We start from the raw sequence: 20,888 nt of genomic DNA, 5'->3' as shown, positions 1-20,888 counted from the left end.
ACACACACACACACACACACACACACACACACACACACACACACACCACCTTCCCTACTTCCTATGGGATTCTGGAACCTGTTGTGATACTGAATGTGTCTGATCTAAGGATATGGCTTCACTCTGTGCCTAGGAGTTAAATTGCCCATACCCACATGCAGGGCAGTAACTCCATAGTCTTCAGAATTTAGAAAATTGCCACACTGTCTCTGCTTCTTTGCTGCAGGTGAGAATGGGAAGCCTTCTTTCTTAATGTGTCACCTCTTCCACAAAGGTCCTCTGCTGCCATTCACCCTTTGCTTCATCCCCTGCTGGCTCCTTTCCAGTAGGACTTGCAGAGGAGGTTTAGGCAAGAAACCTTTAGCCATGAAGCCACCTGCTTCCCACAGCAAGAGCTAGGAGAATAAGTAGGCCTGGGTATAATAATTCCCACAGAAGGCTCTAGAAGCTGGTGCAGGATGGGCCTGGGCCTGAGTGGACCACTGGCCTAGCCTGTGTGCAAAGACTTCCAATGAAGACATTTGTCCTCGGAGAGCCTTCCTGTGGTCATATTGTACCTGATATGGTACTGGGTAATACTGACACTACTGCTCCATGCAAACTGGCTCATTTATTATTACCATAAGAGGTCAGTAACATCATCATCCCCTTTTACAGATGGGACATGGAGGCTCAAAAAGGTTGCCAAAGCCAGCACAGCTGATGAGAAGATCAATTGAGATTCTAACACTGGGTGTGTCTCAGCTGGTAAAGACAGAGTTAATCCTAGGAAGTATCAGCATCCATGCATATGACGAGATAAAACTGTCTCAAAGAAGCCCACTCCAACCTTACAACTCAAGACCTCAAAGCTTAAGTACAATCTATAGAACTCATGGCAAAGACAATGGCTTAAGAGATTTTTCTGGTAGAGGTGAGGGACTCTAGGAGTTACAGAGTACAGGTGACTCCCATGAAGCTGAGCAGAGCCTGGCATTTGCCCCATTACTATTCCTGTTCTCAGAATTCCTCTTGCTTCTGTGGGAACACCATAAAGGGCTGGAGCGCATACTGGAACAGTCCAGAGGACACTGGGCAGAAACCAGCTATAAATGATCTACACACCAGACCAGGTCCCAACCCTACAGGACAAAACCACTAACAGCATGCTACTTTCTTAGGATAAAAGGCTTAGGGGCCTGTTGTTAAAGGTTAAAGTTTAATACTGATTTATCTTTTAGTTAAACTGTGGTTATTCCTAAACCAGCTGTATACCCAAATCACCACACAGAGACTAGAATTTATTTAATTAACCTAGAGCACAATTCTGGGCAATAGTTACTCCATCCTAAATCTACATAGCCTCCTCCCATTCAGAATTTCCAACATTACACTTGCTTTTAGTCATATCTTAGGTACGGTTCATCTCTCCTCCTGGTTCCAAGTCCTCTCCTGCGATCTCGATCTCTGCTCTCCCCCTCTTCCCACTCACTTCTCTCTCCTCCTCTCCAGACCAGGATGTCCCACCCTATTCTCTCTATTGCACAGCATTGGCTGGTTGTTTTGAAAATACAGAGAACAAATGGTGGCATGTTTACACAAACTTGAGACAGGTGATGCTTAGAATAAACATCACAATGCAATGTCCAGATTGAAACCAGATAGTGGGGTAGAGAAATCAGCATTTGAATGAACAGGATAAATTGTATACATTCTACAAGACCATTTTACCAACAGGGGCCCATGCCTAGGCAGCCTGGAAGCAACTATAATCTGGATCTGGATCTGGTGTCTCTAGCTTGAGAGCCTAATGCCCTGCTTGGTCCGGCACTGCTGGCCTCCCTTTACTAAGAGAATATGGGATGCCCAAAGTCATGTGTCCCAATGACCACGGCTTCACTACCATTCCATTCTCCCCTTGAATGACATGAGAAGATCAGTAGTGGGCTACAGGCGATGCTTGCCCTGCTGTCCTGGCTCCCGTCATTCAGGCTCTAATAAGCAATGGAAATAGCCTTCACTTGAGGCTCTCTGACAGATCACTGCCATCCAGGAAGGGCCTCCCTGCGGACCTGAGCTACCTCCACATCTCATCACTGGTATTACAGGTTTCTGTACTAGAACGCTGTCCAGGAGATGTGTCAACAGGCCTGACCACCCAACCCTGAGTATCACGATTCTAGCGGCCATGTGGACATGTCTGCCTTAAAGATGACATTTAATATAAAGCTTGACTCTTTCCCTGGCCCCAGTTCCTAAAGTCTTCCCCACAAGCTCTCACAGAAGGCTTCCAGTGGGACCCAACCTTCCTGCCTTCTGGTTCTGAGGTATCATCTACCTACAGTATTAGTTCCTAACCCCCAATTCAAGGTAAAATCTATTTCTCCCTCTACTTAAACTGGGCCTCCATGACCACTTACTCAGTTACTGGGATAGGGAGAGCACCTTGTCCCCAAAGGAAACTTGGGCTCTACAGTTGAAATACCAACCCAGCCACACCAGCCAGCACCTGCATCTTGGTGTCCAGTCTAGATAGTCAACAGCATGCTAATATCTCAGCAATGTCTTAAAAAGGTAAGTTTAGCATCTAAAGCCATGTTATCCATCTCCCATTAGCCTTGAGCTTTTCATTTTCAATGCATTTTAATTTATACTATACTTACTTATGTGTGTGGGTACATGTGGACAACTTGAGGTCAGAGAACAGCTTGAGAGTTGGTTCTCTCCTTCCACCAAGATCAAACTTAGGACTACAGGCTCAGCAGCAAGCACCTCTGCACCCTGAGCCATCTCACCAGCACTTTTCTTTTTTCGTATGCAACTCATCCCTGACCATTGAAGAAAAAGTGAAAAGTAAGAGAAACCCAAATTCAAGACTTTAAGAACTACAAGCCACTTTCTACTGTAGGGAGCCAACTGGTTCAGATTCCTATCTTTTCCTAATAATCATGTCCAGACTCTGAAGCCAAGTGGCCAAATGCATACACCTGGCCAAGCCCTTCCCTCCTCACTTCAGCCACCCTGATGTTGGCGTGTATTAATCTTGTTTTGAGGGTTCTCATATCTTTAACTCCCTAATCCACCCCAGTTCCTTCCAACACCCCAACACGAGGCAGGAGAAAAAGAAGTGGGGAAAGGGAGCATAGGCTATTTCTTGCCGATTAGGGTTTTTGGGTTCCTTGGGGTAAGTCCAATCAGCCTAGTCAGGATCTCTCCAACTTCTTGTCAAATCACAGCGACAGAAACGAGAAGCAGCAGGGAGAGCAGCAGCTCTCTTCCTTAGAGTAACCCCATCCCTCTCTGGGCTCTGGCATTTATTCTTTCTCCAGAGTCCTCAGAATTAAACTATCTACAACTGGTGAAGATAACGGCCCTGTCAGAGCTGGAACAAGGCAAATAGTCTGCTGCTGTAGACAATCTAAAGCAGCCCCATATCCCACACCTGGGATTAAAACAAAACTGAAAACATGTTTACACAACATAACTGAGTTTTTAAAGAAACAAAAACTCCCTCTACACCCTGGCCTCTGGGATACTAGGAACTGGTCGAATGAATGAGCTGAGCAAGGGAGTGCCTGGATCAGGATCTCTAGTGAGGTGGGTCTTCAGGATCAGTTAGCCCCATGCACCTCATTCTGTTGCTCCATTTTTTACATGCAAATATGGACTCATTGGTACAGAAAAACAGGTCTAGGTAGAAACCATCTGATCACCCTCTTAAACCCACAGCAAATCAGGCTCTGGACCCAAAACTCAAGGGCTAATATTCACTCAAGAGGAGGGAGAAGATCTGTACACCAGTACCTCGAGAGCCAGTTCACAAGAGGTGGTGAAGTCACAGGCTGTGTTGAAGGCATACCTGAGCAGACATGGACTCAGGCTGTTCTGACAAGGTGCAAGAGTGCAGAAGGGACACTAGGGGGAAAACAGCCAGCCTCAAAGACCAGTCTGGGAAAATTCTAACACATTTCTTGTCTGGAGTTCTGCTGCCTGGGGCCCCATGTTGAGAATAATCCTGGGTTCTGAAAAAGGCCATGTAGGCAGATACTAGGGAACAGGAACTATACATTGAACAACCCATGACATCTGTTATCAACTCCAAGTAAAGAGCATAATGAGGATGCATAATACTCAGGCGACGAAGTAAACATGTGGTAAGCACACAGGTGAAGGTAGGGAGGGACGAGGACCACATAACTCAGAGAACTGGGTATCACCAGGACATGAGACATGGCCCAATGATCCAGTACTCCACTGACAACAATGTTTTTGTCTGGTTCTTTTGTTTCTTCAGATTTTTGTTCCAAAGATCTGAACTCCAGTGTGAAGCCAGGATTCCCCAAAACAATAAAGACCAATAACCCCGGAGTACTTAAGGCAGCCAGGCACAGCGTGGAAAAGTTCAACAACTGCACAAATGACATCTTCTTGTTCAAGGAGTCCCGCGTCAGCAAAGCCCTGGTACAGGTACGGAGCTAAGACCAATGGCGGACACCTCAGGACAGAGCAGGGAAGCACGGAGAGGCTGAGCCTCACAACCCACTACCTACAACACTAGAGGAGGAGGAGTTGTGCCGGAGCCAGACGGTGTCACCCAGAGCTGAGCGTGATAGCCTGCGACTTTTTCTTAATAAAACTACCAAAGCCCATCAGTGGCAGTAAGGAATGGCAGGGTCCTAGAGTGGTGTGCTGGGGCTGACAGCCTGAGCAGAGAGCACATCAGTACCAATCAGAGTTTTCCTGACAGGGTCCAGGGTCTGGGTCATCTGCTGTCATTATCCCTCAGCCATAGTCCACAAAGCCACTGTACTATTTTCCACTGGATCCATTCATTTTCCTCCTAGATCTGGGCCTACTTCCTTCTCAGACCTACAGACCTACTTTTCCTCCAGCCTACTCAAGTATCACCATTCAAAGCCAGACTTCTTGGTGATTGATTACATCCACTCAGAACTTTCCTTCCTGGGGCACCCTAGAGGGCACAAGACACCCTTGTGTTCCAAGAACATGTTAACATGGCAGGAGGAAAAGACCTGGCCACTTCATTTGCTGTACATAGCACTCTACTGGCATGTAAACCTGACTTCAGAAGATGTGTAGTATGTGCAGGGAAAGGGCTATAGAAAGGCCTAGCTCTGAGGATGATGACTTTACAGCATTCGTGTTTGTTCTGGGCCACAGGGCCAGGGTGGCTTCTGTAGTCTTCCTTTGGTAACTATAAACTCTTTAAGAGTATAATGTTCTTTTTTAGAAAAAATCCTTTAGGTACACTCTGATGTGTGGCACTATGAGCACTCTAGGACCAGCCACAGACAATCAGATCCCTGGGCCTAAGTACCCAATGTCCCCACGAGGGGGATGAGCATTATCCCTCCATACTCCTGTGATGTTGGAGACTACTTCACATGCTATTTGGTTAAGACTGGGACTAAAAGTTGAGGAACTTCCCAACTATAAAGAAACCACAAAGAAGGAAAAAGAACTAAGTCATGGCTGTGTGCAAGTAACGAAGGGCTATTTTGAAACTCAAAAAAATAAAAATAAAAATCAGTTCCCATAAGAGTGGAGAAGCCAACAGGTACCATGTATGCCAACAAGCAATACGAAAGTCAGCAAGCTTAATTAGCATCCATTTAAACACCACTGAGGGTTAATGGGGGCTGTTGGGTACGTTGAAAGGATATGACAGATAAGAGAAACATGGCAGATCTTTACATATGGCTGTGGCAACCCCACCCTGATATTTCTCCAGAATGCAAAGCTCTGGGCGGAAAACAGCTGCCTTAAAGGAGCCATGAGGCACTGCCAGCAGGCAAGAATGAAGAATAGCTGAAATCTGGGCCTGCTCATCTGCAGCTTGCCTCCCCAGTGCCCAGCTTCTCAACAGTCTCCTTGCCTGCTGCTTTAAGGCATGCCTCAGCAGCTGGGGAGACAGTGACTCCCTTTGCATCCTATAAAAAGTAATCTAGTTCTTGGACCTTTGGTTTTTTCAGGTCGTGAAAGGCCTGAAATATATGCTGGAGGTGGAAATTGGCAGAACTACATGCAGGAAGACCAAGCACCCCCACCTGGACAACTGTGACTTCCAAACCAACCCTGCCTTGAAGCGGGTAAGGCAGAAGAGCCTGTCTACTGAGTCCTGGCTCTCATCACCCAGCTCACCGTTCAGGACTGCAGTCTCTTCACTTCCACACCTCATACCCAAGGGGATGTTCCTCCCAACCATGAAACATGACATCTCAAAGGCAGGCACTCTCTCATGGGGCACAGGGTTAAAAGAGTATCCTCCCGCACCTCACATGACTTATACCACCTGACTTTCAGTTCCTGAGGCCTCTCTGCAGATAATACTCTGCATTTGGGATAGAGAGATTACAGCAGGAAAAGTTTTCAAATGATTCAGAAATCATATACAACACCTACATATATAAAACATGCTATAAAATATGACATGTGCTGTATTTCTATATATGATCTCTCTACAGAGAACAAAAGCTATGTGGGAAACTTTAACATGTCATAATTATAAGTGAGAAGTATATACTCTTGGATCATTCCAACTTTCAGTAGGTTTGAGGATTTTCAAAATAAAAGCTGGAGGTAGGTAAGGGAAGACTGCCTCAGCACATGTAAACACATTCACACACAGCCCCCAGTTGCCTGGCATGCACAAGGGATACTAAAAGAACTGCCCTGGGTGGCAGGGTCTCTGCAGTAGCTGGGGTTCTAAGGTGGGCCCTTTTTCGTTTCAGATTCTATACTGCTACTCTGAAGTCTGGGTCATCCCCTGGCTCCACAGTTTTGAGGTGCCTGTTCTCCGTTGCCACTGACTTCTGCTCCGTCAGTAAGACCGCGGCTGTGATAAATAATACATTCATGTGCTCCCCATTCTTTTCTTTTCACCCCAGCCTGGCCATCTCAGATCCCCAGGGCTCTCTTAAAAATGAGCAGACAGCAGCGCCAGTGGGTCATAAGGTGGCTGGGATGGGAAAATGATAGTGCCTTCCCGGCCAGGTTAACTGTATTCACACTTTCTTCTAAAATTAATTCTGGTGCTGCACACCTAGACTCAAGATGTGGGCATTGAGAGAGAATCCTTTGATGGCATTACTAGAGCATGGGTAGAGCAAAGCAGATACAGTAAACAAGGTGGTAATGTGGGAAGCTTCTTGATACCTGACTGAATTTCTTGTCTACTTTTAACATCTGTTGAGAACAATGTTGATGAGAATGGCTTATCCTATGTAAAAAGCTGATCATCTAAAAGCAATACTGTGTGTGTCACCCTCTACTGGAAGCCAGGAAAGTGGGTGGCCTGGTGAATTTAGTTTGTTTCCATAAAACCTCAGGATGCTTCATGTAGTGATAAGCTATAAGCGTGAGTGTGCTGAAGACCTAAGCAACTGGTCCAGACCTTGGCATCAACAGGGTTAGCAACACCCACGGAAAAGAGAGAACTCTGGAAGCAATTCTGAAGGGACAGTGCTTGCACCCAAGGTCTCTACTGCCATGAAGGATAATTGTTTGGGAGTGCCCAACACACGGGGAGCAGGCTCAGTACAGGTAGGGTAAATGATGGGGCCATACCCCTCAAAACCACCCACTGTGAGATAAGAGCACAGACAGATGAAGCCTGTATGAAGGGGCTGGGGTGAGGATAGACAGGCTGTGTAGGGCCCTGGAATAACGAAGGTGCAACCGAGGGCTGCAGGGCACTGGAAACTTGAGAAAGACAGCAATGGAACTTGATCTGGAAGATACACAGGGCAGAGCAGAGGGTAAAGCCAGAGGGTAGACCCAGGGCAGCTGGGTCTCAGAGTCTTCATTCTGAGGGAACCATAGCTGAGTACCAAGAAGCCCCAAGGTGGACAGAGGGACCACTCACTCACTGGACTTCTTCTCTGGTCTCTCCTCAAATTATGACTGCAAAGGAGAAAGCTGTGGGCACCTGGAAGCAATACAGACTTGAAAACAAGTAGGAAAGCAAATGTGCATGTGCACAGCAATGTAACTGCTTTAACTAACCCTCACTACAGGACAGCACAGGGGTCTGCCTTGGCATCCTTCAAATTCCCTTTAATTTTTCTCCTGACTCCCTCCAGTCTAATTTAATTCAGGGGCAGTGACAGCAGCAATGCCACAAGACACTGACTGTACTTGGCAATCTGTGAAGCAACTAAAGCCAATTCTTGAGAAAGGCCCTTGAGCACACATACAACCAACCAGAGTCACAGACACATAGCTAGAGCCCTAGGAAGGCAACTGTGTGATGTCCATGATAAGGCAGTATGTGAAGGGTGCCATGCCCTGTTTCCCTGTCAATGAGAGATCAAATGAGTATCAACGTATCAATGAGAGAACATCCAGGTCTGCCCCTCCTGCCTCCCCTTAGCCATCCAGAATCCTGACAGAGCTCAACTCTGATGTTCTAGAGCCTTCTCCATCCATACTGCCACATATTCCTCACCAGACACATTATACTAGCTCCATTACTACCTGCTGCAAATATCTGTTCAGCTTAGCAACCCTTCCAGCTGGCTACAGTTACTGTTCCATAAAACATCGCTCCCACCACTGCCCATGGGAACTCCTCACACCACTGTTGCCCAGGCCATCGGATACCCTCTAAAGTATCTGAAGACTCTGCTGTGCCCCCAAGGTCACGGCCCAAGCCTGTTACCTGCAAACTGCAGCAGCCACTGTCTCAACAGCCTTGAGAAGGACGCTTGCCTCCTGTCCAGCCTTACAGAACATTTCTCAATCATTCTAACAGAGACTGGCTCAGTCGTGTACCGGCTGTGACACTAAGAAGCCACTATTCACACAAGACCATCCATCTCTGCATCACTAAGTCCGCAGATACAACCTGGGCACAGTACACATAGTTCCAGCTACCCAGGAGCTGAAGTACAAGAATGGCTTTAGCACAGGAATCAGAGACCAACCTGTACAATGTAGCAGGGCCATGTCTCAAAACAAACAAACAGGTAAGACAGTAAATGTGGAAAACTTTCAAAATCATATATAACCACTTATAAGGATGTTGTCCATAAAAATCTCAAAAGGCACTTCATTATACTGTCAAGCAAAAATTGACTCTTAATAGTTTTGAAACAGTATTGAGGCAAATTATTAATTACTTGATTAATCATGTAAGCAGATTAATAACTCATTAGAGAACATTTCCTATATGTTTACAAGAAAAGCATGCCATATATTTAAGACAACCCCCTTTAGCACCTCACTATGCCAAATTACCAAATAAACACAGGAAATGACACTTGGGAGTTGAAAGAAACAACTCAGTCAAAATCAAAAGTCCTTTGCTAAAAAACCAACCAACCAAACAAAAACTGAGAGTCAATTTATAGGCCCAGGAAATGCATGCTTCTTACAGGCACATTTGTAATTGCCCAGCTATTCACGCATAGCTGATGGATGGGGCATATCACTGCTACTCAAAGTATTTACAGCTGTACATGCTAGCACAAACCTTCAATCCAAGCACTTGGGAGGCAGAAACAGGCAGAACTCTGTGACTTTGAGGCCAGCCTGGTCCACAAATAAAGTTCACAAAAGCCATCCAAGGTTACACAGAGAAACTATGTCTCAAAAAACAAAACAAACAAAAAAAGGTATATTCACTTTCTTTCCTATAATGTTCCATAAACAGTATTGACAGTTGTTTAGCTGATGAAACACGGTTGCATTCACTGGTCTGAAGCCCATCTTACCACGAATCTACTGTTGCTTTTTTTCTACAAAGCCAGTCCAAAGAAGGTAACGCAAGATTAGGAAAGACAACCCAAACTCCAGCCACTTCTCTAGCTGAACATGAGTAGTGTGGGGAGGGAGGGGGCAACCAGCCAATGATTCTCATTCACCTCAGCTATTGACTCCATTTTGCATCATTATATTCAAACTGCTGTTTCTGTCAAGTTATTTCAAACACTTCCAGAGACACAATCTTTTCAGCATTCTCACACCCACGGAGAAAAGAAACAGATGCAAACAGCAGAAGATACAAACAGCAGAAAAGGCCAACAAAACGTACCTGGGATGAATCAAAATGGGGCGATGGCACTTGAGGACCCTGGGTGCCCTGACAAGTCCCCTAGCTTCACTTCTAAGCAAACTGGATGGCTGTTTTGCCCTAAAACAATACACTTAGCAAAAGGGTTTTCATACTGACACTGTTAAGTAATTAAAACAGACAAATACAATAATTAAAGTACAGAAGAAATTCCCGGGCCATTTCATCAAAAGGAGCAACCACTAGAAAAGTATGCTTAATACTATTTTTATTATCAAAATTAGACCAGTGTATAAACATACTTGCCAAGAAATCAGCAACTCTGAGCTTATTACATTAGCACACATTACATCAACAGGTTGTTACTTACATCTGGAGGTCTAAAGGTAAGGAATCAAGCCATAAAGAGGACATTTCTAAAGCACCCCTGTGCAGGTACAGACTCACTGGGTCACCCAATTCCAGTGGAGGAGGTAGTCACAGAAAGAAGCCCAGTGAAATCCTCTTGGCCACTGAAATGAAACCCTCTGGCATGAAGAGAGGTTTGTAGAGGGTAGGAGGGCACTCCTTTGCTATGGAAGAATACTAGGAGTCCAGGTATTCTCACGTATCTCACATGGCCACTGAGAACAAGTTTCAGCAGCCTCAACACACCTACAATGGCACTTCTACCCCACCCCCAATAGCATGACCCCACTTTAGAATGAAGACATTGAAGGTGGCAGTCAGAGCCAACGGCAACAGAAATGTCCCTGCACAGCTAATCTACAGCTAATCTCCTGCTCTAATATCAAACCCTGAGCCCTGTGACAAGTGTATGAAATTTTCCAACTCCTAGAGAATTCTTGTATTTAGCATAATTTTTAACAGAAAATGGCTTTCCGTGAATTGTCTTCCCTACAGCAGACACAGTATAAGTAACATCAAGTCCAGGTGAGAGGCACCTCTTGGGCCCATACCTTCTCCAGGTTGTAGCAGCTACTCCCACATTTCCAAGAACTAACAGGAACACAAGGACAGAGCTATGTCCATGGCTCCTTCCAGACCTATGGTGGCTGAGTGTGATGACTCCCAGCATGCAGTGGGGGCAGCTGCTGGACTGGCTAAATAGACTGGAGGCTGAGTCTGCAGATGAAGGGAGATCTGAAGGAGCCCAGGTACAGGTGTCCATCATGTTCATGTGCCTCACTCACATAGGTGACCACCAGTCCATCAGGATCGTGAAGGCTTCTCCGGAAGGCACCACTGTCACTGACTTCCAGGACCAGGCTGTACCGCGGCACAAACTTCATCACTGTCTCCTGACTGAACAGCTGGAAGGGAAGTATCAGGGAGGAGAGCTTACCTTCTGACTACAAGCAAACTGATCACATAACTTAACACCATCTAAGAGTTGGACAGCCTCCTGGGAGCAGGGAGGTGCCATAGGGCAAGAGCAGAATCATGCTTCCCATTCCAATGCAGATCAGTCCAAGAAGGCCAAGCCTGCACAGGGATTAGCAATGTCTTAGCTAATCAAAGAAAAATGCAAGACACATTCCAAAAGATCATGGCACCAATGTCAAGCTGAGCACCATCTTTGCCCAATAGAACACTGGGTCAAAACTAATACAACTTAACCAAAGTAAGCCACAAGTGCTCTAATTGGGTTTAAAATACCCAAAGAGTGCAAGAGTGTAAAGCCATTTAATGGAGTTTAAAAAGCCTTTCACACTCACAAAGGGACTAGTAAGGTTAAATCAGCAAGTCCATCCTATTGCTATCATCTCTAAACAAGCCCATTTTGCCATCTTCCTTGAAGCTTGGTCTGCAGTCCCTGTGGGCATGCCCTTGCAAAGAATACTGTGCTGGGCACCTCTGGGCACAGCTACAAAGAGCTGTAGCCCTGTGAGGCTCATAAAGAATTTAAGCAGAGGTATCCCACGAAGAGACAGAATTCGTGGCAATGAAAAAAAGACACTGGAAAGGAGCAACCCTGTGTAGAGTTTAGAAGCAGACCAAAGATTCCTCATATTGGGGCAGTGGCTCTAGCCTGGTTATATATGGAGGAACATTTCTATGTGTGGTGACACACACCTGTAATACCAGCACTTGAGAGGCAAAGCCTGGTAGAAAGTGAATTCTAGTCAAATCTAGGCAATCAGTAAAATCCTGTCTCAATAAAAAGGGGAGGGAGGGAGGAAGGGAGGAAGGGAGGAAGGGAGGAAGGGAGGAAGGGAAGGAAGGGAGGAAGGGAGGAAGGGAGGAAGGAAGGAAGGAAGGAAGGAAGGAAGGAAGGAAGGAAGGAAGGAAGGAAAGAAGGAAGGAAGGAAAGAAGGAAGGAAGGAAGGAAAGAGGGAAGGAAGAGAAAGAATATAGATGCAGGATAAGGGGATCCAGGCGTCTCACTGTTAGACAAGGAAGGTACAAGATGAAGGGAACTAAGAAAACTAAAATAAAGCCCACAGGGTTCAAGTTACACTAGAGGTAATCTGCATAAGCTAACTATGGCTTTTTAATTTAAATACGTATAATAAATAAATATAGTTGTAAGCATGTGCTTGCATTTCTTAGCTTTGCCCCTGAGGAACCTATGAACAGTGCTGACCAAAAGGATGAACACTTAGCAACCAGAAGCCCAAGCACTCCGCAGAGAAATGGCCAACATCAGAGCACAAAAAAACGCAATATGGGTGTTGTGCAGCCATTTCTTTAGAATTGAAACATTTCCTCCTGGAGAGGGGAGGGAGGCCCATAAGATCCGGGAAGCCAAAGAAAGTCATGAGACTCATTGGGTATGTAGGAGCACAAAAGCAGGCTGAAATAGCACTGCAGACAGACAGCAGCAGGACTAACTGGTAGGGGATGGCTTCTGAAGTCAGGAAAGCAAAATGACAAAAACACTCAGGAGCAAGGAAAACAAGAGGAACAGAGGATGGGGGCTCAAATGTTTCAATTTCTACTTTAGACTAAAGAATAAAATCAGTTTATAATGCTACCCTTTGTCAGTAAAGTACTTACCATGCAAGCACCCAGGTAAAAAGCCAAAAGTGGCAGCACACGCCTAGTGCTGGGGACATGGAAACAGGCAGATCCCTGACACCCAAAGGCTGCCACCCCTGCCTACCTAATGAACCACAGAGAAGAGACCCTGTCTCACAAAACATGGTATTTGGCTCCAGAGAACTCACCACTATGGCTGGCATCTATCCTTTACACACATGCACACACCTGAGCATGAACACACAAATGTGCTTAAAAGCAGGAATGACAGGTACCAAATATTCTAACTATAACTGGAAGTTTGAGAGCTATTTAGGCCAATGGAAACAGACCAGGAGATTAATTTCCATCTTGCTCTTTGGAATTAGTTTTCATAATTACCTTAAAAATCATTCTTTTAATAAAGGGCTTCTCAGATAAGAAATCCAACATGGAAAACCCAGGATTAGCACGAATGGTCGAAGCAGCAACCCAGTACCCGCCGGAGCTGCTGGGCCGGATATTGTCAGGAAATCCAGGCATGTTCTCCACGAATATATCTGCCCCTCCTTTCATCAGGCCAGACACATAGACTCTGAAAACATGCCCAAGTAGGAAATGAGAAGTAGAAAACAAAATTTAAGAAAAAATCCTTAGCCAAGCACAAAACTTTGTCTTAGTTCAAATATGTATGGAAAATACTAAACATGTGTCTGTCGTGAATGCAAGCAGAGCTGAAAGACATCCTGAGGACAACAGAGGCAGGAAAAACCAAAAGCCACGTTACAGGGAAACAGACTGCAGGCTATGCAAAGGGCATGAAGTCATGACACACTCTGGACTGTGACTCTCACAAAGACTGAGACCTAAGAAGGAAGTGCAGTCTAACTTCAACGTTCTCGTCATCACATAGAGAGGAGGCATGAAGCATCTCAGACTGTCGTTCACCTCATTTCTACCACAGTCCATAGCAAGCTCTGGATAAGAACTGATAACTCTGCTCATACCACATACACACCTTCGTATCCTGGCCATGGTTGTCTCTGCCACCAGGACAAAGTCTTCCTCGGGAGAAAGCTGAACTCCATTAGGGAACCGTAACTCGTCCAGCAAAACCTTCACTTCTTTTGTCACAGTATCATACTCCAATAGGCTGTGAAAAGACAACACAGAAGTCACAAGAGCCCATGATCTCCTGTGGGCTTGGGGAAAGGGAAAGTGAATCGGCCTCCCAACGGAGTTAAAAAAAAAAAAACCTCATGTCAGGGATCTGTGTGGACCTGGACCCAGGCTGGCTAGCAAGGGGCCTCCCAGTTCACAGCAGATCCAGTATCTCCCTTGCTGACCAGAAAACTAGGTCAACACAATGAGGGAGGGCCAGCACACCAGCCTTTGGAGGCATGACCTGAAACCTAGGCCTGCCACTCTGTCTAGAATCAATCTCACACACACACACACACACACACACACACACACACACACACACACACACACACCCCACCAGCCAGATAAACTTCATCTTATGACCATCCTGAGCCATCACGTGACTCCAGAGCCACTACGGTCTTATTCCTAGACACACTGTGCTGAGACCTTACTACAGCTTCCTGCAAATACAAGGTCTGCTGCTATCACCTGCAGCTAACCCCCTAATTGAGATAAGACCTGAAAGGAAACACTTGCCGCCCATCATCAGTGCCCTCCATCACCAGGAGCAGGTAGTCCCGCCTCTGCCACTTGCTGCTAGAATCCGTGAAATAAATTTTTCTCCCATCCTGAGTGACAGTGAGATCATTCACAAAGGACATTTTCTTGCCCTCAATGGGAGTCTCAGAGGACAGCAGCAATTTCACTGAACCTGAAGTTAACAAACAAACAAAAAAAGTCAAAAAGATTTGCTGTCACATTAGGAACTTGTTTCTTGATAATTTCACAATGTTAATCAATACTGATGTCAAGAGTAAAAACTAAAATAAGCTTTTCTATCCCCAAGCTATGAGTTGTTAGGTGATAAATCTTGTTTATTGCTTTTGTTTTTTTAACATAAAACTTTTTTATTTTATTTTTATTAAATTACTATTTGTTCACTTTGTATCCCAACTGTAACCTCTTCCTGCATTCCCTCCCAATTCCATCCTCCATCCCTCATCTCCTCCCATGCCCCTCTCCAATTCCACTAATAGGGGAGGTCCTCCTCCTCTTCCACCTGACTCTAGCCTATCAGATTTCATCAGGACTGGCTGTATTGTCTTCCTCTGTGGCCTGGCAAGGCTGCTCCCCCCTTAGGGGGAGGTGATCAAAGGGCCAGCCACTGATCACCTGTTCTCCTTACTAGGGCACCCACTTGGAGACTGAGCTGTCATGGGCTCAGTCTGAGCAGGGGTTCTAGGTTATATCCATCAATGGTTCTTGGTTGAAGTATCAGTCTAAGAAAAGACTCCTGTGCCTAGATTTTTTGGTTCTGTTGCACACTTTGTGGAGCGCCTGTCCCCTCCAGGTCTTACTATCTCCCACTTCTTTCCTAAGATTCCCTGGACTCTGCCCAAAGTTTGGTTATGAGTCTCAGCATCTGCTTTGATAAACTGCTGGACCTTTTGAGGAAGGATGCCAGAAATCTGAGGAACTCCTGCTGGTTTACCAACAATAGAAATAAATTGAGAGGTATCCACTCAATAAAGCAGGGCTGGTTATAACACCAATGGCAGAAAAATGGTTGTTTAAAAACAGGAGTTGCACAGAGAGAGAAACATACCCAAAGCACCCAGAAAACATTATACAGTCCAACCAGGATAGTCCTGTCCTTATGCAATCATGTACCTATCTGAACCAATGGAGGAACATGTTATATAATCACAAACCTGTGGTTGTGGGTTGTCCTTAACCAGTAGAAGCACAAAAGTCTAACCAAAGCAGTTTCATTTTTTCCTTCTTAACAAAATAAATTCTCCTAATCTGTCTCTGACTCACACAAACTCCCCTTTCACAGTGCTCCTTCCATGGGACAAAGGGCACTGGGAACGGAACCCAGAGCCTTGTACATGCTAAGCATACAGTGTCCCATTGAGCTACATTTCCAGCCCCCATAACTTACAATTTAAAACTCTTAATTTGGTCATCTGGTTCAGAGTATGTGGCACTCTACTTGAGTCACTGCCTCTTCACACCATGGTATAAGGATCCACTGTGTCCACAAGTCAGCTCAGCCAGGACTCAATGCAACAGTGCTTACAGCTGGAGAAGTAGCTGGAATTCCAAAGATGACATGCAATGGGTGTCCCACATATCCCATATTGTCAGCATCTAAGCACCCTCTCCCTGCCTTGGTCTTGGCCTCTTACATATCCGGCCAACACTCTACCACTGAGTGACATCACTGGGCCCTTGGCAGGACTTGCTGGGACCTAGTACTATTAATCTTTTACAATTAATAGAATCAAAGAATTTAGAAGCCTCCCCTGCCAGATGCTCCCAACTGAACCTCCTCCATCAAAACAACCTTCACAGCTTTTGGTTGGCTGATTAGTCACTTGTTTGCTTGCTTGGTTTTGGTTTGGTTTGGGCTTTGAGACAGGATTTCTTTATTATGTAACTCTGGCTGTCAAAATACATAGACCAGGCTGGCCTCTGATGCACAGAGATCTACCTGCCTCTGACTCCCAAGTGCTGGGAGTAAAGGCGTGGGCCACCATACTCAGCATATCAACAGTCTTAACGCCTGGAGAGTCTTCCGGTCTATGCGTCCAGAGTGGTCCTGGAAACCCACTGTCCCCATCACTAATTCCTGATGCACAGCTGGACAACTGTGCATTAATCTTCTCTAACTTCCTCCCAGACTTCATTATCCAGCTCCCACTAGTAATTTTAATTTTGCTGGTCAAGTTTTTGTTTTTTTGTTGGTGGTAGTGATGGTTGTTTGTTTTAAATTTTGGGGTTTTTTTCAAAACAGGGTTTCTCTGTGTAGCCCTGTTTCTCCTGAAACTCACTTTTATAGACCAGACTGGCCTTCAACTCAGAGATTCACCTACAACTGCCTCCTGAGTGCTGGAATTAAGGGCATGTGCCCCCATACCCAACTAGTCAAGTTCTATGAAAACTTGTCCAGAAAATCTCCCATGGTGATGAAAATGACATAGGCACTAATCAGGTATAACTACTAAGCACTTGAGAAGGTGAGAGCTTGTCACATAAGTGAGGCAAACTGGTCGTGAACCCTTATTCTGCACACACTTATTTTAGCCTAAGGTTAACTCTTTTGACCTCACTACTGATCCTGGGAATTCACAATCCATTTCTAGCCCTCCATATTTTCTCTATGTTGGCTTTCCTCAGACTGTGCATCTGTATACTTTAGCTTCAAGAACAAACAGCTTTATCTCTATTGTCACTATCCCAGCCTATCCTCACACAATCAACAACTTATTTTCCAGGTGCACCCTGAGCAAGCTACTTGTTTGTCCAAACCTCTTAAGAAGTACCTAGAGCAATGCTTGCTCCTTTGGGGACTTGAACACCCGGAATTGCCTACAGTCTCTATGGGAAAGGGCACAGTCAGAGTGATGCAACCTGTTTTGACAACTTTGTAGACAAAAGGCACTACTTAAAAAAATCATCCTCTGCCATTTTACTAGCCAAATTTGAAGGGTATTCTTCAACTCTCCCTGTATTTGAACACCAGACCACAGAACCTTCAAGTGCCACAGAGCCTTGAATCAGATAAAAAGACACGAAGAATCTAAGAATGAACTATGAAGTCTGCAAGAATAAAAAAAAAAAAAAAAAAGCAATCTGTAGGCTCCAAATCCACGGGGTGGAAGCAACTTTGGATGCCAAGGAAGCACAAAGGCCAAAGAGCAACTAGTCTCGTCTTTACCAGGGACTAAACCTTGAATTTGCTCATTTTGCACATTCTTTTCTCCTAGAATCATTTTTTCCTCTGAAAAAAGTAAAAAATTAATGTTAATGTTCTCTTTTTTTCTTTTCTTTCTCTCTCTCTGTCTCTCTTTTGTTTGTTTGTTTGTCTGTTTGTTTTTGAAACAGGGTTTTTCTATACAGCTTTGGCTGTCCTAGAACTCATGCTGTAGAACAGGCTGGCCTCGAACTCAAGAGATTCACCTGCCTCTACCTCCCAAGTGCTATGATTAAAGGTGTGTGCCCAACTGGTAAAAATTAAATATTAAATGTCTTAATTGAGCAATGACAGAGAAAATAAGTTAAAAGACCCACTTGAAGATATACTCAGGCAGGGCTGAGATATAAACATTATAATCCTAACTCTCTTATTCTCCATCTTAAATTAGAAAATGGGAATTAGACCTGACTGAGACTTCAGAAACTTACTGAAAACACTGCTAAATTCTCAGTGTATCCTTCACTCCTAAACAGTTACATACATTAAAAACTAAAGCCTTCTCTTCCTAGACAGAAGGGTATCTCAAAGGATAATCTCATAGTGTAAGGATTACTCTTTCAATGAAGTTCCTGAAGCATTTGGGAAACTGATGTCAAACAGTAACTCTAACAGGCAGTGGCATGTTAAAATGGCCCACTCATCTGTGTCCCACACTGAGTAAGAGGATTCAACCACCAAATTCCACTGTGTAGCTCATTCAGACATTCAGAAGCTTTAACAGCAAGCCGAATTCTGAAAGACGCTTCTCAGTCACTGTCCAGCTGCCAGTTCCAGCCTTCATTTACTTTCATCTCATCTTTACAGTCTGTAACTTCATTCAAACCATCTCACTCACAGAGACCTCAATGACCTTGCCAGTCAAACAGAGTGAGTGCTGCTTTTCCTACGAGTCAAGAAACTTTCCAAAGTACTGCTAAGGCCCCTTCTACTATTAAAATCTGTTTTCCTTCTTCTAGTCTGAGAATTAAGGTTTCCACCACACCAGCCTGAGGCATGTCTAGGATTTTGACATTACAACCCCGCTGTTATCTACAAAATTCACACTCAACTGTGCAATCAATCCTAAGTGTGTGTGTGTGTGTGTGTGTGTGTGTGTGTGTGTGTGTGTGTGTTTGTGGTTTAAGTCAGTTTATTTTGTGTTAGGCTTGCAGGTTTTAGCAAGTCTAAAGTTTATTCTGACTTTTTGTTTGCTTATACTTTCTTCAGATTCCTTTCTTTCTTTCTTTTTATTTCCTGCACTAAAGATCAAACTCAGGACCTTAAGTGTCCTACCTTTGAGGTGCCAACTTTCAGATTTCTTCACAACGCTCTCCTGATTCACATTCAATCCTAGACCCTTATGGTAATCAAGAAGATAATTAGACAAACGTCTAGAAATGACTCCAATATAAAAAAAAAAAAATTCAGGAGAACTGCTGATGAAAAAGGCAAACAGGAATGGTATAATAGTAAGTATAGAAAGGTGGGTGACAAGAACTCACTTTAAAAGCAACCATTACAGATCACTAAAAATAAGAGATATTAAGATGATTAACAAATGGCAAAAGCTTTACAGTGTGAGCACAAATGTAAGGCACTGGAAACGATCAGGTGGAAAGAGACAATTTTCGATCTAATTTGTAGTCATTAAGGAAGAAATCCTATAGAGAACCTTCTGCCTGGGAATCAGTACTGTCACTGCAACTGTTCTAAATGTTAGGGCAATCTACCAAAGGTCCTAAGGTGCCCCAGACTTCAAAACACTACACCTCTCAGAATGCTCAAAGGTCCCATCCCTTTTCCCAGTTCTCCTAAGTTTCTGCAGTCAGGCTTGGCCATTCTTTGCTTATCCATTCTAAAGCCATTAGCAATTAATTCCAAATATCCACAACAGGCAGGGCGAGCAATTTGTCCTAATCTACCCATATTTAGCAAGGTGAGTCCTAGAAAATGAGACCCCAAGGCACCCTAGGATGGCTGGACTCCCAGGTCATGACACACATGCTAGCACTTTCTAATTTCCAAAGCCAAAGCATGTTTGTGTGTTTACCTTATTATCACTAGTCTAAACTGATCATCAGAAGCAAAACCTGTCTCTCAGTATGTACCACACCCCTCACCACACTACTGGTGACCAAAGTAATATTTCCCTCACCTAAGTGAATTCCACAACTTTGAGGCTGATCTAGAAATTCACAGTGTAAAATTCACCACAAAGTTGAAAGTGAGTTTTAAATGTCTTATAGTACGGTTTTAGAGGCATGCTTCAGATTTTAGCTAATAGGACATTCTGAAAGACTGGGGCCGAAAAAAAAAAAAAAAAAAAAAACTTTAGAGATTTACTAATCGTCAGTAACTACTGTCCCTAACCAGAAGAAGAAAAATAAATAAATAAATAAACAAAAAAAAAAACCTGCGAGACCGATTTCTTAGAAAAAACGTTGCCAACAATGTCACATCAGTGCGTGGCGGCAGAGGGTGCAATCTTCGCAGGAAGGAGACCCCTCACCCTCATCTCTTCTGACTTCTCTTCAAGGAACGCGAAAGGCACAGGCAGGACGGTGACCAGGTGGCTCTCCCAGGAGTATCAGAGGACCCAGCAGACAAGTTGGGTAAGGAAAGGTAAAGGGCGATGGCTCCAGCGGCTGGGTCGCGAGGAGGGATAGCAAAGGCTCTCAGCAATGGGGAAGGGGGGGACAACCCGGGTGCGCGCGAGGCCTCGCCCCGCAGATGCGTCCTGTCGGGCCGAAGCCCGTTCCTCGGTCAAAGTGGGGTTAATGAAGAGGGTTCTCGCCCACGAGATGGATGATCCCAGCCCATGTTCGGCCTACCTGCCCTCCTTGACCTCCGGGGCCTGACCATCATCTGTGACAACCTGCGGCCGCAGGGGCCGACGATGCCGCAGCCCGTCTGCCTCGCTCATCCTGCAGCCGCGCTACAGGCTGCACAGCCTTGGCCGGGATTTAGCAGCGCGAATTCAATAATTGACCCCTGGCGCGCGGAAATGACATAGCGCCGGAGCTGCAG

General features: G+C 45.0%; 2 protein-coding genes across 2 annotated transcripts in view; one reads left to right on the top strand and one right to left on the bottom strand.

Annotated features, from left to right (window-relative positions):
- Positions 1-7,133, top strand: part of Cst7 (cystatin F) — a 9,067-nt gene extending 1,934 nt beyond the window's left edge. The window contains exons 2-4 of the mRNA XM_055602684.1: positions 4,274-4,446; positions 5,973-6,089; positions 6,732-7,133. Coding sequence (XP_055458659.1) covers positions 4,274-4,446; positions 5,973-6,089; positions 6,732-6,809 — 368 coding nt within the window. The 3' untranslated portion in view covers positions 6,810-7,133. The remainder of the gene's footprint in view (positions 1-4,273; positions 4,447-5,972; positions 6,090-6,731) is intronic.
- A 3,130-nt stretch (positions 7,134-10,263) lies between these two features.
- Apmap (adipocyte plasma membrane associated protein) lies at positions 10,264-20,843 on the bottom strand. Its single transcript, XM_055602618.1, has 6 exons — positions 20,693-20,843; positions 16,065-16,216; positions 14,657-14,831; positions 13,992-14,126; positions 13,376-13,568; positions 10,264-11,325 (listed from the first exon to the last, which is right to left on the bottom strand). Exons 2-6 carry the CDS (start codon positions 16,087-16,089, stop codon positions 11,116-11,118), a joined length of 738 nt encoding a protein of 245 aa, XP_055458593.1. The 5' UTR covers positions 16,090-16,216; positions 20,693-20,843; the 3' UTR covers positions 10,264-11,115.
- Positions 20,844-20,888: the final 45 nt, after the last annotated feature.

Source organism: Psammomys obesus, unplaced genomic scaffold (genome assembly GCF_907164565.1).
Source record: "Psammomys obesus unplaced genomic scaffold, mPsaObe1.curated_primary_1811, whole genome shotgun sequence".
Lineage (NCBI taxonomy): Eukaryota > Metazoa > Chordata > Mammalia > Rodentia > Muridae > Psammomys > Psammomys obesus.
The sequence above is the reverse complement of the archived record's forward strand: the minus strand, read 5'-3'. Positions and strand labels throughout refer to the sequence as shown.